This window comes from Delphinus delphis, chromosome 15 (genome assembly GCF_949987515.2).
Source record: "Delphinus delphis chromosome 15, mDelDel1.2, whole genome shotgun sequence".
NCBI lineage: Eukaryota > Metazoa > Chordata > Mammalia > Artiodactyla > Delphinidae > Delphinus > Delphinus delphis.
Genome location: NC_082697.1, coordinates 57982612 through 58009081, shown reverse-complemented (window position 1 = coordinate 58009081; position 26470 = coordinate 57982612). Strand labels below are relative to the sequence as shown.

General features: G+C 52.6%; 1 protein-coding gene across 4 annotated transcripts in view; it reads right to left on the bottom strand.

Moving 5' to 3' along the window:
• CLEC16A (C-type lectin domain containing 16A) overlaps positions 1-26470 on the bottom strand; it is a 209942-nt gene that overhangs the window by 79602 nt on the left and 103870 nt on the right. For all 4 annotated transcript variants that reach the window (XM_060031745.1, XM_060031747.1, XM_060031746.1 and 1 more), the window contains exon 18: positions 25211-25331. In XM_060031745.1, coding sequence (XP_059887728.1) covers positions 25211-25331 — 121 coding nt within the window. The remainder of the gene's footprint in view (positions 1-25210; positions 25332-26470) is intronic.

Sequence of the window (26470 nt, the reverse complement as noted above, 5' to 3'; positions counted from 1 at the left end):
TCCTTCCTTGTGAGCGGCCCCCTCGACCCCGCCATATCCTCTGTGCGCTCTGCTCTCCCCTCTCCCCTCCCTGCTCTTCGGTCAGTCCTGTGCACAGCCTGCCCTTCTCCACCCATCTGTGCCCTCTGCCTGGTGGGTTTCCACCCTCCCCTGAAGGCCTGGCTGATGCTTACTTCTTCAAAAATGAGTTTACTTTGCTCCAAGAGGCAGGTATTTGGTGGCTACCCACTGCCAGGAAGCACAGAGAGAAAGCTGCCCTCCTTCCACCAAGGGGAGCAGAGCAGAAAGAGAAAACCACGTCTGGGCAAAACCACCCAAGTGCCCGCCAGGGCGTGCTCTACGGCCCCTGCCACCGGGAGCCTGCTGTTTCTTCGGCTGAGCACCGCAGGCTGTGTCGGCTGGTCTTTAGGAGACCGCGATGCACTCCAAACACACGTTTTTGAGATGTGGCCTCATACTGGCTAAGGGACAGCTGCTTCTTTTCTCCAGAGGCCCTGGCTCCAGGGCCCAGGCTCTGTGTGAGGGATGACAAGAATGAGCCACTATATGCGGCCTTTCCCTCTCTTTGCTTTGCTGAGCAGGTCTAGTTGAGCTCACGTGAGATAAAGGTCACTTTTATGCACTGCTCCCAAAGCTCCATAGGGTTGGAGGGTGTGGGGACTCCGGAGACCGAGAATCCAGGGATGGGCCCTGAGGGAATGGTCCAGGCGAGGACGGTCCTCGCTGGTTCTGGCTCCCCGCTGCTGCACGCAAAGCTCAGTACTCTGTGGAGGGAGGCTGCCTGCCTCCTGGCCTGTCTCCCACTGGGCTGGGGACAGTCGTGACAATGAGGACAATAATGACAGCTGACATGCACCGAGCATTATATTACAGGCCAGGTGCTGGCAGGCACTTTCTGGTATATTAAGTAATTTAATTCTCACAATAACCCTGTTTTCCAGATGAGGAAGTTGGGGTCCTCAGAGTTTAATGAACTTGTCCAAGGTCATGTAGTTAATAGACAACAGAGCTGGTACTCAAACCCTGATACATTCTGACATGGGAGCCCCTACTCTTACCGCTGGGCCCAGAACAAAAGAAGGGAAGAAAAAAGAGAGAAAGCAAACCAAAAGTTTTTGGGGTGAGAACTGGAATCAATTACGTTTGAATTTGTATTTGCAAATCCACTTTCAAGGAAACGCTGGGAGTGCCTGTGAGCCAGGGACTGGTTTCTGTGTGTTTTTAGAGCTTAAAGAGCTTCCTTCCAATCACATACGCAGGGCTCCTGCATATCAGGCCCAAGTGGACCCTGCAGTGGGCATGGGCCGGCTGGTGGGGAACCATTCTGACCAAGCAAACCCCTGGCAGTTGTGGGTAACATTGCTCAGAACTGCCCACGGGGGTTCAGAGCACCCTTGTTCAGGACATGCCTTCCCTGCAAAGAGAAGTGGGGTGCTTTAGAAGGGAAAGCTCCGGCCCTGCCTGGGCTGGAGCTTAGTTACCAGAAGCCTAGCAGGTCATCTTGCAGCCTCAGTGGTAACTCTCTGGTTCACATTTCTTAGAAGCCTGCTGTGTTTCAGGCACTGTGCTCAGGGCCTTCCTGACAATTCTCCTCATTTTCCAGATGAAGGGAAGCTCAGGCTACTGTTCAGTGTCTCTGCAAAGTCACCCAGCTGACCAGCGGCAGGGCAGGCTGGAGGGCTGGGGGGTAGGCATTCGGGGTGCACCACTCCCTCCCTACCTCTCCCTGCCGCTGGGCCAGGGCCCCTCCCTCTGTGGCGCCTGCACCTCCTGACAGCCCTGCAGAGGTGGGTGGGAAGCTCTGAGCCCCGGGGTTGGGTGGGGGGAGGGGGGGCAGGAGCTGCCCAGGGCGCACAGCTCTGCCACCCCAAGTGGCTGGGCCAGAATTCCAGCCTCCAAAGGCCCTACTCTCTCAGACCCCGGAGCACCCCTACAAAGCGAGCCTTCTTCATGGAGTGGCTGACACTGAATAAGCTGAATAAGCCAGCGAGCTTTTACTGAGCCACACACAACTTCCCTTTCACCCTTCAGAATAAGTGATACCTTTCTCTATGCCGGTTATCAATCTCCTGTGTCTCTTATTTTTTTTTTTTTGCGGTACGCGGGCCTCTCACCGTTGCGGCCTCTCCCGCTGCGGAGCACAGGCTCCGGACGCGCAGGCTCAGCGGCCATGGCCCACGGGCCCAGCCGCTCCGTGGCACGTGGGATCCTCCCGGACCGGGGCATGAACCCGCGTCCCCTGCATCGGCAGGCGGACCCCCAACCACTGCGCCACCAGGGAAGCCCTCCTGTGGCTTTTAATAGAAGCAGTTCATGGTGTGAGTCGGGGCAGATATAAACATAGGACGGAAAACTGTTTACCTCAGGACTTTACTGAGAAAGGAGATTGGTAGCTTTTAAAAGCGATGTCTATGGGAGCCTCTGAAGACACGGGGCTGCCGATTCCATGCTGGGGGGCCAGGGTGGGCAGGTGGCTGGGGAGTTAGTGGAAGAGATGGAGAAATAAAACGGTCTGCTGTGGGGTTGCAGAGGCTCCACGGCACTATTTGAGATGCCCTCAGACATCACCCTGTGCTCCCTTACCCATGGTATAAGAATTCCAGTTCGAGGACCCCATGGTCCCTTTCCTGACCAGCCCCTAAGAATCATTCAGTGAATCCACAAACATGGGAAAAGGATGAAACATTCTGAGGGCTCTTCTTCAAGCCACATGAATGTTGATGGGCCACCCGTGGGACTGATGAAGCTTTAGTCCTATGAGGCAGGTCCCCTTCTGTGGTTCTTCTGAGGAACCAGAATTCATACAGGGGATGTATTATTTTATGAGATGGAGGCTTGGCAGAGAATCAAATAACTAAGCAAGCATATTTCTGGTACTGTGTTAAAATAAACAACTGCCAAGCAGGGGGTTGGGAACATCTAAACATATACTTGAGTGTGAAGGATGGTGGAGGTTTGAGAGGACACAGCTGCGCGCCCCCTAGTGCACACGGAGGAGGCAGGCTTGCCAAGGGCTGGAAGTCTCTTCTGGCACCTCTCCGAGGAGCAAAGCGGGGGATGGGAAACACGGAGCAGAGCACGGGGTTGACTGGTCTGGGTGGCGCCTCAAGGGGCTGGGTGGGCTGAACCCAAGCCGGGAGCTGAGCCCGGGCTCCTCAGCGAGCACCCAGGCTGCCTGGGGTCTGGAAGGCGGAGCTCCTGCAGGCCCCTCTGCCCACTTAACCAGGCTGACGGTGCCTAGCAGATGGCTGTGCTCTTGCCCATCACACTGGCACAAATGAAGAAGGCTGACAGTGGTCACTGAGGGCGAGGGGTGAGGAAATGGGCCTTCCCTATGCTGTCAGCAAGAGGCCTGATGGGTACAGCAGCTTCCGTGGAGGGCAACTTGATAGAAGCTGTCGTACATGGCGAGATACCTAACTCTACCCCAGCGGTTTCGCAGCGAAGCAGAGCTGCTCTCCAGGCCCAACCCTCCTGGGTTGTTGGGACAGTGAACAGTGGGGAGCTGGCCAAACGCCCATCAACGGGAGTGGCTGCCCGAGGACAGCACTTCGGGCCCCTCCATTCAACGCATAATGTGCAAACAAGCTCCATCCGTGTGTCCTGACAAAGGAAAGCCCCACTGTTAATTGCAAAAAGCAAGCTGCAGACCAAGATATGCGTGATCCCATCTGTGTAAAAACTACAGCGATGGTCATGCATTCAACAAGCATTTATCACGTGCCTACTAAGTGCCAGGCCCGTGCCTGGACCGGGGTGACGGTGATAAATGAGGCAGAGTTTGTGCCTACGAGTATGAACTTACGTGCACTAGTGCAGAGAACAAGGTCTGGGAGGAGACATGCCCAGCCCGAGCTGAGAGTCACCGCTGTAGAGGCTGGAGGGTTAGGGAACGGCCGCAGGACGCTGGGAGGGGTGAAAGGGTACTTTCACTTTTTACTCCACACACTGTATTATCTGATCTTCTAATTTAAACAACATGAATGTGTTTCTGTATTATTTGGTGACCTTTAAACAGCAAAGAAAAACATGGAATTACTGACTCAATGGCAGGATCCCAACCTGACTGTTCCCAGGATGGGTGACCACTCTAGGGGTGGGTGAGGGGCAGAGACGGCGTTAAGTATGAGGCCATTTTCCAACCAGAGCTGAGGTTGTGATTCTGCATCATTTCCAGGCTCTTTGGGAAAAAAAGGTTTGCAGAGCACTGACTTCAGCTGCCCATCATCTCCTTTGGAGATGGTCTTGGCCATGACTAGGGTCACGGGCACACTCTCAAGACTGAGGCTGTGCATCAGACAGCCTCAGCGCTGACAGCGCTGCGCTTCCTTGGCCTGCCCAGCCGGGGATCACTGCGGGCCTTCTATCAGCAGCTCTCTCTCTTTTCTAGGCCCCATCAAGGCCCTTACCCACACCCAGCCGAAAAGTGGTACACGGAGGACAGCCCATGAACATCAGCCCTCCTGGCTAAGGACAGCCTGACTCTGCCTAGGCCGTGAAGAAGAAAGCAAGGAGTCTTGGGGGCCAGGCAGCCAGGGTCCCCAGACTGGTTCTGCTGTGTCTTAGCTGTGTAAACTCAGGCCAATCACGTGACCTCTGGGAGCCTCAGTCCTCAAAGATGTAAAATGAAGATGTTACCTCTTCAGAGGTGCAGAAAGATTCCACAAGAACCCCCTCCCCACTCCGTGAACCCATGTAAGGGGACCAGTGAAACCAGGTGTGGCCTCCAACGCCCTGGGGAACTTGGTAACAAATGCAGATTCCAGACTAGTTTATCAGCATTTTAAATATATATCCCTGGTGACTGTGATACATAATTTGTTGGTATATGTTCCCTGATTCCCTGGAAGAATTGTTGAGACAGGAATAGAACTTTCTTCCCTGGGGCGAAAAGAAATCTGGGATCGAAACCCCCTGTATTACGCCAGCTCAGCCTTCTAAACCCACGCTCCACCAAGCAAAATCTGTCTCATTTAATATCTATAGGTGGCCGTAAAAAAATAAGTAGTAGTTTGGGTTTATTTCGTAAATTAAAAATAACAGTACTGAATATTAAATGTGGCTGTACCACTGCCTTACCACCCCACCGCTGTAAGATAAAAATCACAGCCAAGCCCAAGGGAGGGGGCACTACTTCCTGGACGCCCTGGGAACCAGACGGGGCTCTGCAGGCCGGTGGGGTCCTGGGGGTGACTAAAAGCACACCTTACGTGCAGACCCCGGGGGAACGTGAGGTGGCTTTAGAAGGCACACGTGCGAATGGTTACTTTACTTTAGTCATTCTATATTTATGTTCATGTGTAGTGAGAAAACTATACGCTTATTAATTACTATGGATCCCAAGATTGCTGGTAAAAGTTAGGATTAGCTTAACCTAGCCCACCTGGCCCTGCGAGGGAGTTATTGTGAACACAGTCAAAGAAAAAGATTAAATGAATGATAATACACTTGGTTCTTTTACGTGGCAAACACCTCCGAGGTGGTACTTGAATACTTCCCGCATGGGGAACACTGGTACCCGGGTGCCTCTGCTGAGAGGAGTGGACGTGAATTGAACGGAAGAGACAGGGTAGCACTGATTTAAAAGATGACACCAGGCTCCTGAGAGGCAAGCACTGGGGCCGTGTCCAGGCACTCAGGCCTTCACGCCGTCTCCGGGGCAGTGGTATAAAATGACTCGGCAACTGCCACTACCTGAGGGCCACACGTCTCGGCTAAGTCTTCAACAGGGAAAGTAGCTACCCCTGAGTTACTGTCCCAAGTATTTATTATGGCAAAGCACTGTGAAAACAGTGCTCACAGAATCCTCATTATACCCCCTAGAAGGGGGAAATGGTTACTATCCCCATATCATGGGTGACATGAAGTCACCTGCCCACGGCACAGAGGTAGCAAGTGGGGACCTGAGCTGGGGGGACAGGCCCAGCCCAGGCTCCTAACCACGACATCCAGGGCCGCCACCTGTCAGGCCAGGGCATGAGCCCAGGGACCCCCACCTGAGCCTCATCCTTGGCTCTGGTGCTTGTGTGCATACCCCAGAAACCAAAGAAGTTTCTCAGACAAAATCTTCTTCAAAAACAAGCACACCACCAACAGCGGCAATAATAGTAACAGTGCACTGCCAGCAAACCGTGGCTCTGTGCTTTACACACGTTATCTTGTTCCATCCTCATGACATCCTGGTTGAGTACCCATGATTTATTATTCTCCCTACATCACAGAGGAGGCAACAGAGGGCTCGAGAGGTGAGGTCACTTCCCATGGCACACAACCACCAACTGGCAGAGCTGCAAGTGGGGCCCGGGCCAGCCAGGCCCCAAACCTCATGTCCACAGCCCCTTCCGGCCCTTCCACCTCCCAGGCTTCAGCCTTGCCACCCGTGTCATTATCTCCCTCAGTCCACACACTGCTGAAGCCCTGCAGGGGCAGCCGACCAAGATGGTCAAGTGGTGTCCATGCTCTGCCGGCCTCCCTCTTCTCTGGTGGCAGTGCTGGGGGGGGGGGGGACCCAAGGGCAGTTCTGGAGCTTCCTCTGGTGCCGGATGGTCAGCCAGCAAGAGTGATGGTTTAGGGACATGACCATTTGCAAATGAACGCTGCTCCCTGAGTGGGCCTGCCCCATCTCAGCCCGGCCCAGAACTTGCTAACATCTTGAAATCAGTCAAGGCCTTTTTGCTGAGATTTTCCCTTTGCCTTTCAGCTTCGGTCTTTGCTTCTCCCTCATGGTCAGTCCCTCAGATTTCTTCCTGGCTGAGTAGGGGGTGGGCCTGGGTCCTGCAACTGGTCCCGCAACTGCCAGTTGTTGAACTAAGAGGCTCCCAGGGATTAAGCAGAGGATGTGTATTCACCAGCATGGCAGAGACATTCACTGTACCGAACAGGCACACCCTCCCATCTCCCCACCCTCCACTGTCTCTCCACCCTCTGACAGTGGTGAGGCCACAGAGACAGTGAGCAAAAAGCTCGCCCTTCTGGCTGAAGCAGCTCTGTCGCTTTTCCCTGCCCTTCACTGTGAGAAGGGGTGTGCCAGGCGGTGCAGCTACGGGACGGTGGAGCCTCCGTCACCCCAGCCTTGGAGCGATGTGAGGAGCAGGGCACCCCGCTGACCCACGTGGGACAAGCAGCGTGAGCAGGAAATAAATCTTCACCATGTTAGGGAACGGAGGTTCCTCGTTCCCGCAGCGCAGCCCGGCCTGACCTGGAGAAAGCGGCACCCGGCACTCGGGGCCACAGACGCGATGAAGCCGCTTACGAGTAAGCTGCGAGGTTGGCCTTGGGTCTGGCAAGCCAAGACCACAGCACGCAGTGACTGCCTGTAGCGCACAGGCGCTGTGCTAAATGGTCTTAAATGCATTTTCTCACCAAATCTTCTTTGCAGTCCTATATTATGCTGTTGGGCCTCCTTATCCTTATTTTGCAGATGGAAAAACAGACACTAGTAAAGATGAAGAGAGAGATCGAGGCCTCGTGGTGACTGACAGAGCTGGGACTTGGCCTGAGCCCGGCTGTGATCGCCAGTCTGCTGCCTCCCAGCAGCTCCCTCCCTGGGGACTCAATCTGAGGTGATCGTTCTCTCTCCTTCCGTGAAATCGCCACACCGTTTGTCTTTTATAAGCCACGGATGTGCCCTCTGACCATCCAACTACGGCTTGCGGCATGAAAATGGGCCTGTCATGTTCTTCTCTGACAACAAGGCTGAAAGCCCCTTCCCACGATCCCACCAGGGACAAGGATATGGGCTTCTCAGCCCCGTCTGTGAACGAGTCCAGAGCTCGGCCCCAGTTGGGAACAGGTGTCGAAGAGGTGCCTTTCAACCCCTCAGACAACGACGACGAAAGGCTCCCAGGAAGAGGGGCTCTGGAGCTGGCTCCCTTCTCCCACCCCTGCAAAGCCATCTGTTTGCTATCGGCAGAAGAACCACTGATTTATAGGCGAGGCCAGGAGGGGCCTCCCCAAACCAGGGCCCACAACCGCCCTGAGTTATTCCAGCCAATGCACAGCCATCTGGCCACGGGCCCTTTCTGCCTCTGGAATTGATGGCACAGTATTAATTTTCCTCGAGGTAGCCACCATCTGTGCCTGGGCTGCTTCTCCCTAAGCAGAGTCTTCCAGAGCAGCTGCACAAGGGCAGGCATTTCAAGGGGCTGGAAGCAGCACCAGGTGGAGAGCAGCGTGATTTACCACGCATTCGGACGCATCGATCGACCTGTAGAGTCTCAGATTGCCCCCCTCCACAGTGGAGATGACTCACACAGCTGGGCACGCTCAGAGGACGAATGCTGGACCGTCAAGTCCGGTCCTGATCTCATTCTAACTCCCAGTGAGCAAAGAGACCAACCCAAAGCCAGGGAGAATGTCAGATGCTGTCAGAACGGAGAGGCCCCCAAGTATGCCCCTGGCCCCTGGAATCACTGTCTGCTTTTTGAAAACAAAGTCAGTGCCCCCATTTGCAGGCTGGACCCTAAGCCACTCTCCTGTTTCCATTCATTCACCTGCGGCAAATCTTCACCCAAGGACCCGTTACGCTGTCAGTCCTAGGATTCAACCGTGAACAAAAGAGTCAGGGTTCCTGCCCCAAGCAGCTTGGTGCCCACATGAATCAAATAGCAGCACGAAAATAGAAAGTTGGGAATTAAAAGTGAGACTGGACAAGGCTTAAATCCTGATGGGTTTATGGGTGAGTGGCCAATGCAGTGAAGAGAGAGATCTGGTGGCCAGATAAGGTTCTGCTGGGAAGTGAGCTGTCAGCAGAGATCTGAAGGATGTCAGGGAGTGAGCCAAGCAAAGAGGCCCTGGTGGCAGGAGAGAGCGTCCCAAGCAGAGGGGCCTGGCCTGTGCGAGGGTCAGAAGCATGGTCAGGGAAACTAAAGACAGCGATGCAGCCAGGACCCAGGGTGGGTGGTGCAGCTGGAGAGGAGGCTAAGGGCCCGACTGTGCAGGCATGGTGGCCCTGGAGGGCTCAGGCCTTGAACTCTGCTGGTCAACAGCGACAGCAGCAAGGGAGAGCTGAGCTTAGATGTGCTGCTGACAGAGGACAGGGGCCTGTGTTCCCCGCACTCTCTCCCTGACCAGGCCAAAAGCCCACCACTGGTTTCCATCCTGGTAGGTTATCACAGGCAAAGGCAGCTCAGGGCCGTCCTTCCCTCTCCCGAGGCAACCTCTACGACAGGTTCCCCTCAGACGGCCTGCCTGGCCCTCCCAGCCGACAGAGCAGCTCGACAGGCAGGGGGAGATTGGCAGGAGAGGGTCCCCAGGTCAGGAGAGAGGGCTGGGACCCTGGACCAGGGCCTCGTGTTTATTCTGGTCTCCAAGCTCCACCATCGGCCAAAACCAGCACTGGAGAAACTGGAAATGTTATTACCTGTGCTGAGGAGGAATAAGGCTTTAGGGCTGAAAGAGTTGGGTGACACAGGATGGGGGAGGTGGTGGTGGGGTTTGGTGGGTGGGAGCCTGGGCACTGGAGGAGAACGGGCCTGGGGTCAGGTGCTAGCTGGGCCCCTCCAGGCTGTGGGGTGAGGCGTCTGCAATAAACCCTCAGACAGTGCCTGGTGTCTGATGAGCTGCCAATGAGGGGCAGCTCCTACCACCCCTACCTGCTCAGCGGCTTTGGGTCTGCAGGATGTCTCAGAGCCCTTGACCAGGCTCTGCAGGGGTCACAGCCAGGAGGATAAGCCGGAGGACTTGCTGGAGGAGGAGCTGCACCCTTAGACCCCGATGGGGAGCTCCCACTCTCTCCCTGATGAGGCAGGGAAGCCATCCATCTGACTCTCCACCTCCCACAATTTTCTGAGTTAAATACAATTTCACACCCACACACAACCAAACAGCAAAACCAGCATACAGATTCACCAAACATGGATATTTTAAAACTTTAGATTCCGGGTGGGAAGGACCTGCTACCCTGGACTCGGCTGCACATGAGTCTGGCCTTAGGAAGAGTGTGTGTCTTTCTTTTCAAGAGAAGAGGGAAGGCTGTAGAAAGGAACTGAAGAGGCAGGGCCCCCCTGTCTCTATTCCCAGTGACTGGCCTGGGCCCAGCTGGCACGTAGCAGGGCCTCAGTAAATGGCTGCGGAGCCAATGCAGAGGCATCCCTTTGGCCATCTGGACACACAACTCATTCCCAACCCACCCGTAAACCCATCAGGATTTAAGCCTTGTCCGGTCTCACTTTTAATTCCCAACTTTTCACCCAAATGAGTTCCTGTCTTGGTGTCACCCGGTGTCATTTAGGGCATGGGGTGGGGGCTGTCGCTTGTTTTCAGGAGAAACGCTGTCTTCCCAGCAGGAGGAAGTGAAAGCTGGACCTGCGTGTAGGGGTGGGGCGGCCTGGGTGGGGAAGTGGCACCACCCATGAGCACAGGTCCCTGGCCCTGAGGGGAGAGTGACTGTAAATCAGTGGATGTGGATTCCATAAAGCAAGCCACTGTGCTTTCCTGTTACGTACACACAGGTGCTCGAACGCACACACATACACCTAATCACACACGCGTGCACACACGCAGTATCTAAGGTTATGGTGGGTTTTGTGTTGTTTTGTTCTGTTTTTTTAAACAAGAGCTATCAAAATCGAGGGAGGTGTCTGCACAATTTTGCAAAACCTCAATTCTCATACGTATACTTAAGGCCTGAATCAGAATGTTTTTCCATCATGGTCAACAATGTTCTCATTTCTTGAGAAAAACAAAAAAAACAACCACCCCAAAACACATTTATTTTATTTCATTTTTACATCCAGCTAGTTTAGTCAAGGACTAACATTCTGCCACAGACCATTTAATGACCAGAACCCTCTAATCCTTTCCTGGAAAAAGGTCCTTCTCAAAACCCAATAGGGGCTTTTGATTAAAATTCCTCCTGGCCAAAATCGGCTGGAGAGAACCCGCACTCTTAGCACGGCTGTCTTAGACTAATGGCATGGGGGAAGAAACCATAAGGACCCCTGTGGTTTAAGGACCCGAGGGAGTGGTGGGTGTGTGTGTGTGTGTGTGTGTGTGTGTGTGTGTGTGTGTGCTGGTCCAGGACTGGGGGGGTCACATGGCCATGGAAGGTGACATTGGAGCCTTTTAGGTCAAAAGGAGAGCTTTGGGGAGAAGGGAGACTGAGCTGCCTGGGAGAACACCAACCACAGGAAGAGCCTCGGCACCAGGAACCCAGAGGACGGAAAGACCGGCAGGAAAGACAGGAAGTGGCAGGGTGCTGGAACCGGGGGAGGCGACCTGGGGAATGTCAGTGGGCAGAGACCAGGGACCACCTGGGGATGGTGGCAAGAAGTGGGGAGGCATGGAGAGAAGAGTTTTAATCTGTACCACCAGAGTGGGGCCCTGCCGGGCATGCCTCAGCCCTACATGGGCTGAACGTTCTGGAAGATGTGGTGGGAGGTGGGGTCTGGTCACATAACCCAGGAGCACCCGAGGGGTAGCTGTCCCTAGCCGGTGCATCTGCTGTTGGTTCTCAGGGACTCCTTAACTGCAGGGCGTCACGCACGGCCTCCGCCCCATCTGCTGCCAGTTTCCACATCCCACCCGTGGTAGGCAGCATAATGGCCTCCAAGGATGTCCATACTTGAGTCCCTGGAACTTGTGAAGGTTTCTTACAAAAGGGATATCACAGATGTGATTAAATTAATGGCTCTGAGATGGGGAGATGATCCTGGATTATCTGGGTGAGCCCTCTCTAATCAGAAGAGGTCCTTAAAAGTAGAAGAGGGAGGCAGACAAGGAGGTGAGAGTGATGGGATATCAGAATGGTCCAACCCACCGCAGCTGGTTTGAAGATGAAGGACGGGGCCAGGAGCCAAGAATGCAGGCAGCTAGAAGCTGGAAAAGGCAAGGAAACGATTCTGCCCTGGAGCTTCCAGAAAGGAAAGCAGGCCAGTGAGTTTAGCCCAGTGAGACTTCTGACCTACAGAACTGTGACATAATAAATGTATGTATCATTTTAAGTCATTAAGTTTGTAGAAATTTGTTATAGCAGCCACAGGAAACAAACACATCACTCAACATTCTAGACACAGGGTATGACCAGGCTGCCACACCACCCACGCTGTCTTCACTTAGGACACCCCCTGCTTGAAACGTTCTTGCCCAGCTTGTCTGCCTTCTGAACACCCACTCAGAACAACACTTAGCTCAATGGCTGGGGCTCTCAGAAGCAATTCCTGTCCCTATTCACCCCCACCCCCAGCCAAGGCCCAACTCCCCCCTGTTCTCCCCACTGCACCCTGCAGTTCCCATCAAAGCACCCATTGTCCATCTGCTGCTGTAATTCCTGCCAGAACGCCGCCAGCTGCCTGCAGGGAGGGCTGTGTCTTACTCTTCTTCCTTCACATTTCTAGCGCCCTGGCAGTGCTTACCACTCTGTAAACGATGGACACGTTAGTGGGTAAGTGAATGGATGGAGGGGTTGTAGCCCAGAGTCAAGTGTTCAAGTTCTGCGGTCTGAATCCTGTGTGTGTGTCCTGGCTCCCCCACTTCCTGGCAGAGTGTGACCCTGGGCAGGTTATTTTACCTCTCTGTGCTTTGGCTTCCTCGTCCATAAGATGGGGATAATAACACGACCTACTTGGCCAGGTTGTGAGGGTTAAATTAGTTAACCCATGTCAAATACTTACAACAGTGCCTGGCCCAAGGAAATGGACCAACAGGTGGCACCTATTATCATTCCTGTGGGGTCCAGCAGAGGATGCTGAGCACGAAGGGAAGAGCTAAAGCCAGGGGCCAGGAGACCTCAGGGAGTGGCATCAGGCTGCACAAATCTAGTCTAGAACCTTCAGGAGACACTGCCTGGCCCTCATGTTTCTACCTCCAGCTTCCTCTGTATGAGTCTGGTGCTGGGGCTCATCGGGCTGAAGGGAGCAAAGGGAAGGGGGCCCAGCGGGGAACAGAGAAAGCGGTAGATTTTCATCAATTTTGCTGCTCTGGAGAACGCAAGCCATCACTGGGAGGGAGGCACATTTTATGAGGCACCAGTTACAGGCTAAAGGTTAACTGGAGTTATTTAAACGACATGCCTATTTCCTGGCTTTGCACAGCTCTGGAAAACCCCAACTGCACTTAGAAAAATGTAAAGCATATTATAAAATTCAAAGGCCTGGGTACGGGTGATGAAACAGATGAACGCAAAAGATAACCTGGATGTGCCAAACTGAAAACCAGGAAGCTGCACGGGGCTTTTCTGCACAAGGATTTGGCAGGGAGAGGAAAGGTCTACTTCACCTTGAACCTGGTATAAAAAAATGGCGGCCCTGAGCAGACCAAGGGAGGAAGGAAGGGAAGATGGGATGAGGACGTTTAGCTCTCAATTATAAGCAAAACAATTTAAACAGTGGGGAGACCTGGAAAGGCAGGCTCAGTCCATGGCTCCTGAGCCTCCTGGTCTGGCTGTCTGCTCCCAAGACATTTTTACAACTGTGCCTGAAGCAGAGCAGGCTGTTTCCAGGTCTGGCGCTGGTCCAGGACACCTGGAGAGTTAGGAATGGGCTGGGGCTTCAGTGCTGCAGAGACTGCTGGGTCAGCAAGGGTGGTTCTCGCCCAGCCCGCATGCACTGGATGGAGCAGCAGGGCTGGGCTGGGGTGGCGGTCTAGGAGGCCCAGCCGGTCACTAGGCGCTTCGTTTCTCAAAAAAGGTGCCCCAGGCTGGAGAGGTGACGTGATCTGCCTTCAACTAAGGCAGAAGCACACTGCATGCACAGTTAACTTACACAAACTCATGCATTCAGGAAGGGACTGGGGAGAGAAATGTAAGTTTAGATGTTGTGGCTGCTCTGGCCGCCACCCCACTGAAGGAGCACAGCCTGAGGGGCAGGTGAGACTCAGTGCCTCCCTCGAGGGTCCTCAGGCTCTCCTGCCTCTACCCTAGGGGCCCCTCCCAGTGCCCAGCAAGACGCTCCCAGGTAAAGACTTGCACGCTCACACAGGAAGCCAACCTCCTCTTCTCTGGCGCTCAGGACAGGTCAATTTCAGCCCTGGAGCGAAGACCAGCTGTGTTGGCTCACTGAGGGACGTGACTCTCCTACGCTTCACCTTCCCAAGGGATGTGTAAGGGTAACCTGCACGGCACAAGCTTTCCACCTGACAAGTGGACTTCAGAACCTAGAGAGAGATGTGGCCGCTGCATCATGCCACAAAGCCAGCCTCCCTGGTGACATCTGGTTGATCAGGAGGTGGGCAAGGAGAGCTCCGAGAGGGAACTGGAATTCATGAAGATCAGCAAAGCAGAGACCAAGTGTTAAGTTCCAGAAACTTCCTCACTCTGTCTAACCCAAAGTTTTGCAACACTGGCTATACGATGCAATCCTCTAGGGAGCACTTACAACTAGAGAGGCCAGGGCCCATCCCCAGAACAAGTGAATCAGAACCTTCTGGAGTGGGGTCTGGGCACAGATAGTTTTTGAAACTCCTAAAGTGATTCTGAGGCACATGGCAGGTTCTGATACAGGGAGCCCTGGACCAGAGACTGCCCGCTCCGTCCCCACCCTGGCCTGCAGAGTTAGGGGCAAGTGAGCCACCCCCAGGGCAGCTCCTCTGATATGCAGCCACAGGCAGGGCAGCGTGGCAAACCAATTTTCGCTTCTATTTCCAGGCAGGTCAAAGTGGAAATGACAATTTAAGCATTTCAATATCCCAAGATCAGTACTCCATACATTTCTCGAAAGCTCAGCAGAGCAAACTACATTTGACATTCATTGGAAAAATCAGTGCAGACGGCTTGCTGTGCTGGGAAGAGGGCGGTCCTCCTCATGGGACTCCTTCAGTCTTTAATTAGGACATTCTCTTAAGGCAGATTCAATGGTCTAGTCTATGTTATTCCAGTTGCTTCCCATGCCTCGACTTCAAAACATACTCAGGACTCTAGGTGTCAACCTTCCTAGTGCTTCTGCCTCATCTGAATGCAACGTGTCTCTCTCCTCAGCAAGAGGTGGAGGAAGGTGCTGGTCCCTTTCTCCCCATTCCTGGTCTTTAATGGGGGACGGGGGTGGGCTGGAGGCTGAGGATTGGCTGAAAGCAGAGCAGGGTTGGCAGCAAGACAGGTGCTGGAGACGGTGGCACCGGTGTCCTGGACCGAGGGAGATGGCAGGCTCAGGGCAGGCGCCTGCGCCTGTCACAGACCTTTGGTAAAGGTCACGCTGTCTGTCGCTGCTTCAGTCTCCCCAGGGATTTGTTTTGGGGGTTCTGTAGTTAATCAGAGAGCAGGGCCAGAGGCCAACACTCCGCTCCAAGGCCTGAGCAGTCACTGGATCCCGTGCGGTCCCTGGCGGCAAGGCAGGGCGGTGGAGGTGAGCAGGAACCGGCGGCTTCGGGGTGGGGAGGCCTGTGTAGGCAGAGCCCCAGACGGCCTCGCCGAGCGGGCTGGAGCGAGGGATGTCTTGAAACTCAATGTTAACCCTCAACCCCACTACCCCCTGAATTTCTGTTTCCTGTGGCAGCTCACTGCCACCGCTGTGCCATCAGCCAGAGTAAAGAAGTGATCACAGAGGCTGGCTTCAGTGCCCAGGGCGGGACTCACCTGCGAGCCTGTGACTGGAGGAGCACAGGAGGGAGAGAACGGGGAGGAGGGCGGGGGCCTCTTCACGAAGGCTCTGAAGAGCCCAGGCAGGACTCTGGAGGGGCCACTGTACGGAGGAGAGGGGAGAATGGGCAGTGGAGGAAGATGCACGTCAGCCACAGGGCGGCTTCCAGAGTTCAGATCAGGGTGGAGGCGCTGAAGCTCTAAGCAGGAGTGAGATTCCGGATCTATCTGATGCCTGAACTGGCAGAATTGGCAGAGCTTGGTTGAAGGGATGAGAGGAGGTAGGATTCTCCAAGGCTTTTGGCCCGAGTGACTACAAGGACCAAACTTCCGTCTGCTGACAGGGAAAGATGGTCAAGTACGAGGGGCCACTCTGTTGGCCTCTGCTGGCTGGGCCCCATAAAGTCGCCAAGCACTGTGCTCAGCCCGACAGGCAGCATCTCTCCCGTGAGGCACAGAGAGAGATCTGAGGTTAGGGGAACATGGTCATGTCTGACACAGAGTGTGACAGTACTAACGCTGGGACCCCACCACTACCCGGACGCCCATCCACTCTCCCGGCTGCCCTGAGATGCGGCCGCAACCACTTCCTAAGGGTGTGACATGCCTCAGAAGATGCTCCTTTAGCAAATCTAAGCCACAGGTCCCCTGTGATCAGAGAAATCAAAACCGTGGCCCCATTTTCAAATGCCTGGGAAGGACTGGGGTTTGGGGAAAAAATACTTAAATTGTAGAGTGCCTTCAGCAGAAACGATCATTTGAACAGGCAAAGAAGGAGAAAGCTCAGAACCCAGTCTCTACACTCACACACCTCATCTCCCCAATGCACAGAACGGAATCTAGAAATTCTGCTTTGTAGAGGGAAAAAATAATAATTTTTGGCTTCTTCAGAACTGTCTAGGACTACTTTAATACATAACCAACAACGGAGGGCACAGCCATTAGGTGACCTTGTGATTTCAGCAGAACATGTCTCTCTAATGTAGCTCAATTATGATTGTAAGTTTATAAAACAGGGAAAGATTACAGGAATATACATTAAACCACATCAATGAGTGCTACTGAGGAAAAAAAAAAGGTCCAGCAGACAGGTACCAATCAAATAATCAATACGTAGGAAATGGCTACATCACTCTGCTTTAAAAGAACCAAATAATGCTGCAACTGGATCTACTTTAAAATTTTCCACTTGAACAAAACTGACAGCTGTATTATAATCACATTTCCAGTCACTTTATAAGATACAAATTTCATTTCTCCATATTTCTACTTCATTTCTGAAAAGGGGCCAGCAACATTATTCATCAAGCACACGGAGAAGCAGCCTAATTCATGGGGGGGGGGGGCGGGAAACGCTGTTAATTCCATGTTTTCCGTTTCCTTAGAGAATTGGTGGTTTAATTCAAACGTGACTTTTTCTGATCAGTCTAGTTCAGGGTTCTAGTTTCAAAGAAGGATAGGGAAAAGAAGAGCAGCATGTTATCCCTTAGGTAAAATGATTTGGAATAGCTCAACTGTTGAAATTAGGACAATCTACATTTTTAGAAAATACCAAGGTGAGTTTAAGATTCTTGGTATATTTCAAAAGGGGGGGAAAAGCCTGCATTGGGAACCTGACTATTCAAATGTTATGGTAACGATGAACAAACTTCATGCTTTCAATTCACAATCCAGCTGCCTCAAATTACTCAAGACAACCTTTAGAAATGCCACTTTCATGTTAATGAAAGTGCCTTATGTGTTTATGCATAATTTAAGAGAGTGCTAAAGCTTTAATCAGTTCAATCCAACAAGCCTTCTTTGAGTGCCTACTATGTGCCAGGCCCTGTGCCAGGTACTAGGGATAGAAAAAACAAAGTGCTAAGTGCATGTTTGAGGTGTGCCTGGGGAGGGTGGAGGAGGAGGGCTACCCAACCCAGCACTGAGGAGGAGGGAGGCTGGGAGCGGGGCTGGGAGGGCAAGCCTGGCAGAGGGGCCACCTGGGCAAAGGCCCAGCAGAGGGGAAAGGCAGGAAGGCTGTGTCTAGGAACCTGCAAGCAGCACCACAGGCAGGTGGGCTCAGAGGCAGGGAGACATAAGGCAGAGGTGGAAGGCCAGGGGCTCTGAAATCTACAAGTGAGGAAAGTGATGTGTTAAATCTACAAGTGTGGGCTAGATTCGCCTTTCAGACACAGCAGTAGGGTAGATGGACCAATGTGGAGCAAGGCCATGGGCTGGGATCCCACATGGAAGACACTGGGCACAGAGAGTCTGGGCTGGGGAGGGGGCAGAGCTGCAGAGGTGGGATGGCTGCTGACCCCCTGGCCCTGGGGTTGGAGCAGGGTCAGGAGTGGTTCCAAGTCAGCAGGTGGGGATGTGAAGAGACCCAGCTTGGACCGTATTCCCTTTAAAGACAAAACACGGTGGGGGAGTGCAGGCCGAAGAGCCACAAAACCACACTTGCCTGAGATGGGACTTCAAATGCCACATCCAGACTTGCCTCTTGGGTTTCAGGCTAACATTAGTCCTCTTCAGCGTCAGCACAAAACAAACCAGTTCTCCGGAGCCCCAGGCCTGAATGCTTGAACTAAGCTGTCCCTGAGGAGCCATCTGGGTCTGAATCAAGCCTCCCCCTACAGGTTTCAGTTCTTCTCCAGTTAGCGGGCACCCACTTTCCTGAAAGTCATCTCTCCAGGAAATTTATCTAATTCACAAGCTTGTGTGACCTCCTCCACTTCTCAGTGTATCCCCTGGACGGAAACAGTCACGAGGCTTTGCTTTCTCAGAACTCCTAAAGAGCACCTGCTAGTTCAGAAGACTCATTCCGTGCCCAGTGCGCCGTCCAAACGAAGAATGCTACTGACTGTTTCCACTGGGAAAGCCTTCGCACGCTGAGGACGGTGCGGTGCTGAGCAGTTTTTGATGGACTCACCCTTTATCAACAGAACGGTTCTGAAGCAGGCAGTATCATCTCCCCACTTTCACAGATGAGGAGAAGGCTCAGGGAGATTAACTAGTTTGCTCAAGGCCACACAGCTGGGATTCAAACCCAGGTTCTTCTGAATCCAGAGCCCCGAATCCTAAACGTTACACTCCTTGTTAATTAAATGTCGGACTTTTCAAGGACTTGATTTCTCTCTTTCCACTTCATTAAGCTTTTATTTTGAAAAATTTCAAACTTTCAAAAAAATTTAAAGAACAGTACAATAAACACATATGCTCTTAGCCTAGATTCATCAATGGTTAATATTCAGTGGCATTTGCCTCCTCCCTCACTATACCCACACACTCACACATTTTTACCTTGTGAATCATTCCAAAGTTGTAAGCAGCATGGCACTTTACTCCTAAACTCTTCAGCCTGTATTTCCTAAGAACGAGGACATTCTCCCACAGAACCACAATGCCATCAACATCCCCAAGAAAGGTAATACTGATCTCGATTACGTTATCCAATCGCAATCTATGTGCAAATTTTTCCAATTTCACAAAAAAAGCCCTCTAAAGCCACTTTGTTTTTATTCCTCAATCCAAGATCCAATCTCAGGCGACAGTTGTCATGTCTCTTCCATTTCAGTAATCTAGAACAGTACCTGGCCCTCTCCATTCCGTTTGCTCTTCCCTGACACTCCCATTTGTGAAACGTTGTCTAAATGTCCCGCATTCTGGGTTTGTCTTCAGAATCTTTATTATTTATGCTCTTTTCTCATTTTTGCCAAGATGAGGCACATGACAGTGACTGGGCCATCAGCAAAATAAGGCAACATAGAGGATTTTGCAGAACTGACAGGACCACAAAACTAGCCTTGGCCTTGCAAGAGAAGCAAATCAACGAGCTCACATTTTCACGGACTTACAATCAAACCACATAACTTGCTTAGGGAGCTTCACAATACTCCTGCTGGAAACGACTCTTTAGGCATTCAGATGAGTACAGCCAGAGATGTCCACTTTGTCTAAAAGCTCTCGCCTGCAAGGGCGTTAGGACGAAGCACACAGAGTGCTGGAAACTGGGGAAACAGGGAATATATAACATTCACATTCACATTCGTTAACAAGAGGATAATAAAGAGAGTGGGGCTTGGTCCAGAATTCAAACGTAGATGGAGCATTTGGAGTACGATTGCCACATGTGGGCGTCGTGAGCCTTGTACGTGCCCATAGCTGTGCTTGTTCTGGGGCACGAGCGGTCTGCAGGCGGCGGGGGGGGTGGGGGGTGGACACAGCCAGAGCAGAGGCCCATGGTGGGAACATGCCTGGTGTGTCTGAAGAACAGCAAAGACGCAGAGAGAGCCAGGTGGTATCGGGTGATGCCCAGCCTCATAGGCCCCTGTAAACATCTCTCCTCTTCGTCAGAGTGGGATGGAGGCCACTTTGAGCAAAGGAAGGACGTGATCTGACTTAACGTGTTAAGAGGATGACACTGCACACAGTGTCAAGAATAAACTGTAGGGGACCAGGCAGAAGCCAGTGACCGGTTAAGAGGCTGCTGCCAACAGTGCAGGTGAGAGATGATGGCAAGCCAGGCACTGAGGGGTCGAGCTGGGAGAGACGGTCAGATCCCGGATATATCTGGAGGGAAGCGCGACCTAGGTGTGCTGACCAACAGGAAGTTGAGTTTGAGAGAAGGAGGGGAGACAAGGAAGAGCCCCAGGTGTTTGCCCCCAGGATGGAGCGGCCTGCTCCCACGTGGCAGGGGGGAAGGCTGCGTCCCCACGCCTCATTCCCCACTGCCACTGGCCCTATCACAACCTCTTAACTGGCCTCCCTATGACTGTGCCAGGCGCACCACATACCCTGACTCACTGACTCCTCCCAACAGCTCTGATTTACATGCGACGAAACTGAAGTGCCAAGAGATTAAGTTACTCGTTGAAGGTCATACGATGGCAGGTGGCAAGGGGCCGAGCTGGGATTTCTCCCAGCACAGCGTAGCTCCCAAGCCCACACTCATAACCACTAGGTTACATGGCCTCTCCAGACCCTCGACATGGCTCATAGGCCTCTGCTGGCACCGTCTGACCCAGCAGTTCCGGTTCTAGAAGTGAACATTCAGGATGGCTGTCCCCGTGGACACCCTTTGATGGCTTCCCACTGCACTGGAGTTGAGATCCTGCTCATCGCAGCCGCTCTCTCCCCTGCTCCTTTCCTGCCAGCCGCATGGGCCTCCTCCAGGATTCTGGGAGGCCGTAGCAAGCTCACGCTCGCCTTCGCCTCCCACTCTGACATCTTCTCGAACTCCCAGGCCTCATCTCTGCATTTTCTCATGCAATCTGCTGGTCCCTCCTTGCCTGTGCCTCTCCAGAGAGGCTTCCCTCGCCAGCCTGTGAGCCCTCTTCTCCTAGTTATTCTCTAGCCCTGGACCCTGTTCATCACCTCCACAGAGCCACCTCAGTCAACCTGTGATTGTGCCTTTAGTATTTACTTCCTCACCTGTTTATGGTCCCTTCCCCTTGCCCCCAACTGTAAGCACCACAGAGCAAGTCTGACTTCAGTTCACTATGACAGCCTAGATCCCAGCACTGTGCCTGGCATGCAGCAGGTGCTCAGTAAGCTGAATTAATGGATGGGTTTCGCTGAATGGATTTAAAGAACCAGAATACAAGGTTAGGTGCGTGCCGCAAATGGCATGGTTACAACTATGTGAATGTCAAGTGCCCACATGGATGCTTCCTGAGGATGCCTGGTGGCTGCCTGGCATCTCTTTTTGGGTGTTTGGGTAAGGGGGGACTTTCCCATACTGTCACTGCCCATGTTGTCTGGACGCAGGCAGACGGGCAGGAACCTGGCTTCTCCTCTGCTTGTCCTCAGAACACTACTGGGCTGTCGGTCAGTAGGCCCGGCGGTGACTGTGCAGGAGTGCCCCGCCCTCCTGGATGCCTGGGTGCAGTACAGCGCCCTTCATCTGGGCCCACGCAGCCAGAGCCATCTTTCTTACCCCCCAAAACGGCGTCATCATACAAGTGATGAACTGATTTAAATATTTCAAGATGTGCTCCTCAAAGCAGAAAATGCCAACCCCTCAGCATCCCGCAGCATGAGTTCTATCTCGTTGATTCAGCAGCTGCTGAGGGGACGCCAGCTCTCATTCACAGAGCACCTGCTACGTGCCAAGCTGGGCGCCCTGTGCTTCACGAACGTGATCTCTTTTGATCTTCAACAGCCCTCCTCACAAGGTCTTTTAGAACCATTTTAAAGGCAAGGCCACTGAGCCTCACGAGCATTAAGACCCTGAGGAAGGTCACAAAGCTGCTTGCTTCCCACTACAGCAGGGGCCGCAAAACCAAACGTCAATGGGGCCAGGTGGTTGGAACACAGGAAAGCGCGCCCCGTCTCCGGGCTCTACCCAGAGGAGCGTCGGGGCTGGGGAAGCTCACCATCTGCAACGGTGGCAACCAATTCAATCAAGGAGAGAAACCCAAACTCCTTAACTGTTAGAGAGAAGTATTTACAGACGCAGTAACATGATGTCTTCCCTTTGCTTTAACACGCTGGGGGCGGCGGGGAGCAGGGGTGGTTAAAAGAGAAACGGAAGAGCCAAGGAAATGAGGCTTAGCACAAGGCACAAACTTCTGAAGCTGAAGCCTGCGTGTACAGAGACTCTATGTTCCCTCTAAAATCGAATCGACTTCGCCTAGTCAAGTCTACTCTAGTCTTCCCTTCCCCTCCCCCTTCCCTCCCTCCCTCCCTCGCCTTCCCCTCCTTCTTTTATGGCTGCCAGTCCTGACCTCCTCCCCACACCACACTTTTTTCCAGTGAAAACGAAACAGGCTTTCAGCACAGTTCACATTTTTTCTGAAGGGGTGATGGCCTCTTTGATGCTCTTCTTTGGAAGCCACCTTGACAGAGCTCACCTGCCATACCTGGCCCCCCAGCTGGCTGCTGGACATGTGGGATGGCTCCTGAGTGCTCTTATGCTGTGGTTTCTTATCAAAGTGTGACAAGTTTAGCAAATACAGTTAAAGTCTCTTCCTGCTGCAGAGCTGGCATTCCTTTAAGCAGACCCTATCACCTTAGATAAAAGTTGACCAACCCCCAAACACTTCTCCCTGAGTCAGCTTCCTCAAGCTTCAGGGAGACAAAACACGGCCTCATAAGAAGCAAGCCCAGCCTCCAACATTCAGCAACTATGAATGCCTTCACCTACATTAGGAGGTTTCCTACCTTTAGTATACACAGGAAGGCATTTTGTGAAGTGCAAAGCATGTTAATTTTTCCCCAATGGAAGGTGAGAAGCTCCAGCATTTAAGAATAAACACCGAAAAGAAAAGTCAACACATGCGTATCTTACTCTAGTACCATATGCTCATAAAATCCATAATTCATAGTATTTTCTGGACGGCACCCTCTTTAGCAAAGACATAATTTGCAATCAGGTTGGGTAAAGACAGACAGCCATTACTTTCTTTTTTGTTTGTTTATTTGTTTTTGCGGTACGCGGGCCTCTCACTGTTGTGGCCTCTCCTGTTGTGGAGCACAGGCTCCAGACGCGCAGGCTCAGCGGTCATGGCTCACGGGCCTAGCCGCTCCGCGGCATGTGGGATCTTCCAGGACCGGGGCACGAACCCGTGTCCCCTGCATCGGCAGGCAGACTCTCAACCACTGTGCCACCAGGGAAGCCCCAGCCATTGCTTTCTTAATGGCCAACTACCCAAAAAGGCTCAGTTAAGTGATCTCAACTAGCAATCTAATCAATTAAAATTGATAAGTGAAATACTTTTAACCTTTGTTTCAGCAGGCCATTCCTAGCGGGAGGAGGGAGGGAATATGAATTCCCAGCATAAAATTTAATTCCATTTCAGGGATGCAAACATTCTTGCTGCCTTGATGGAGTGGCCCCCTTTAAAGCACACTGTTTCTCTCTCTTTCCTTGAATCCAATCAGAGAAAGATGGGTTTATGGGTCTCTCCAGCCAATTCCATCAATTTAAACCTTTACAGAAACCCCTGTGACCATTTCTCAAGGGGGAAAAGGGCCAAAGAAGATGGGCATAGAGCACAGAGGGGACGTAGCTTCCTTGTTCTTCTGAGAGAGAAGGAAAAAAGAGCAGAAACCAAGAGGAGGCAAGAAAAAGGAGTCGGACAATCAGGTAAAACCCATAATAATCATTTACCGAGAACCTTCCGTGTGTCAGGCAGCGTGCCCTGCTCTTCACAGGCACCACCGCATTCGATTATTGGGTAATACTCCGGTCTCCTGAGCATATGCGAGGCACTATGCTCGGTCATATTCTATTTCATATTACAGTTCACTCAAGTCTCAAAACAGCCCCGTAATGTAAGGAAGATCATCCTGATTTTACAGGTGAGGAAACAGAAGCTGTGATGGTTTCAATCATTTGCTCGAGGGAATACAGAGCAGGGCAGGGGTACCTGGCTCAAAAGCCAGCCCTCGATGGTCTATATCATAATCGCTGGTCACACAACTGAATGAGTTTTGTTAAAACTCATTCAGTTGTACACTAAAACTTGATGAATTTTACAGGATGTAAACTATATTTCAGTAACGCTGATTTAAAACAAGGGCCCTCTCATCACTGTACACTACAGAGTGGCCATCTGCTGCTCCTGCCTCTCCAGCTCCCACCTCTTCTTTGTGATTTTCCTTTGAGGGTCCCCTCCTTCCTCATCCCCAGGTGACGGGGTTCAAAAGGAACAGGTCCCACCTCCCAGCACCACAGCTGAGCATGTGACCTTGGCCTAGCCAACTTCTAAAAAGTTATAGGGAAAGAGAAGCTCTGTTTTTGTCAGCGCTGCTTAGCCAGTTCAGCAGATCTTGGCCATCTTGTCACTACTTGGTGAGAGCCCTCTGGAGGATGAAGCCAGAACAAAGGAAAGCAGAGCTGAGAGATGGAGGGTGGCAGCTTCCTGATGACACTGCTTGAGTCCCTAGATCTAGCCATGCCTGAAGGCAGAACTACTTCTGGTTTGACAGTGGTTATCAGCGAATTCCCCTTTCTTTTTCCTTAAGCTAGTCTAAGTTGGGTTTTCTATCTCTTATAACCAAAGAGTCCTAAAATATCATAATGTCTTTAAGAAACAAAAAACTATCTTGCCCGTCAGTGTGCACGTGCCCCACAGCAAACAGAGGAAAAAGAGAGTTATATGAATATGAGAAGGGTTACGGGAACATGACCAGGCTTTGTACCCACTGTCTCCTTTAAATCTCAGCCTCACACTGCAGGGTAGAGCACTGAGGCACTGCGTGGTTAAATAAGAAGCCCAGGCTTGCAGGCTAAGCACATGGTTCTCTGGCTTCCAAAGCCATCATCTTTACCTAAATGCTGGTGATTTGCATTTTTGAAAGTTTTCTTTGTTTTAGCAGCAGAATCCTTTAGAATCCTCATTAAAATCATACAGACAACCTTTAATACACAAAACCAATCAGACTGGTGCTGCTATGACTATACGGAGGGTAGGGACCCTGGAGCTGTGCCCACCCCCGCTTGAGACCCCAATCACTGTGCACAGATCTTTCAGCAAAACCCCCGCACAGCGCCCACTGGTCTCCAGAAAGCAGGGCCCACAGACTGACTTCAAGGTGCCCAGAATCTAGGGCCCTTTCTTCGAAAGTTTCGTGTGACAAGCACACTCTGTTAGCTCATGGTCACGAATCAATCCCAGTACAACATGCAGGTCGCACATGACCCTCCGGGCGACGCGTGAGCCAGCCTGGTGGTGCCCCCACCCCCACCCCCGCCGTGACTTGGGGTGACCAACTCACTCAGATCAAGGACGTCATCCGTTTTGATCAGGTCTTCCTCCCGCGTCAGCGGCAGCTGGGTCTCGGGCTGCCCTCGCAGTTGCAGTGACAGGGAACGGAGCATGAAGAACACCCGGATGGCCTGGACCAACAGTTCGGAGAGCAGAGAAGATGGAAACTGAAGTCATTTTGGTGAGATGCTCCGTATGGAGAAATCACACAGTGACTCTTGATTTACAACAAACAAAATAAAGCCCCCCCTCTCAGTATCATGGTTCTGGTGCTTTCAGAGCCAAGATAAAAAACAATCAAGGATGCACCCTGTTTTCAATTATCCACAGGTTCAGGTTTGGGCCACTTCACCTCACTGAGCACCTGTCACTTGCCAAGACCTTTCCTCTAGTGTCATGTGACCTTCATGGCACCCCTGCTCAGCAGGCAGCCCCGCTTCGCAGATGAGGCACTGAGACCCAAGGAGGCCAAGTGACCTGCCCCCTGCTCACATCTACGGAGGGCAAGAACCAGGCCTCTTCCAACTAAACCAGCACGGAATTTGGAAATCCAAATCATGAGTGTTTCAAGGACCCACCTACTGGATGTGGGGGTGAGGGAGACAGAAGGTGAGATGCTGGTGGGGTTCAGGGATGGCCAGACCCGGCAGCCCTTCACCCAGGAGCCTTGGCCCCTTGGCCTTACAACAGGGGCTGTGCCACTGACAGGGCAGAGGATCTGCCACCTGGCAAGTGTGCAGTGATGTCAGTGCCCCGAGAGCCCCTCAGACTTCCCCAGCCAGCTTTCTGGGGACAGAGGTGGCCCCCATCAGCACAGGGATTCCTGGCCCATCGAAGAGTCTTGGCAGACTCCAGTGTGAGCAGGCATTTCCAGGGAGCAGAAACAAAGCAGAATCCCGGGCCTTGGAAGCCAGACAAGTTTGTGCAGAAAGCAGCCTTCACCCTGGGGTTAGCCTGCTCTGGAGGTACCCTCCGCTTGAGTCCTAGATTGGGGCTGACTTGCCCACCAACAAGAGGCCAGGAGGGGGAGGGGCAGCCACAGGGGAGGTGGTCTCTGGGCCACTTTCCCTGACTCGTAGCTGGTGGGCCTGCCCGAGGCAAACGGCTCCTGAGTCAGACATACAGGTCCGCGTTGGACTCTCAGCTCCACCACGCTGGGCAAGGCCCCTGACCCCCACGAGCTTCCATTCCCTCCTGCGTGAAATGGGGGTGGGAGTCTCTACCGCACGGGGCTGCTGGGAGATTCTGAGATGACCCTGGCGGGGCAGCA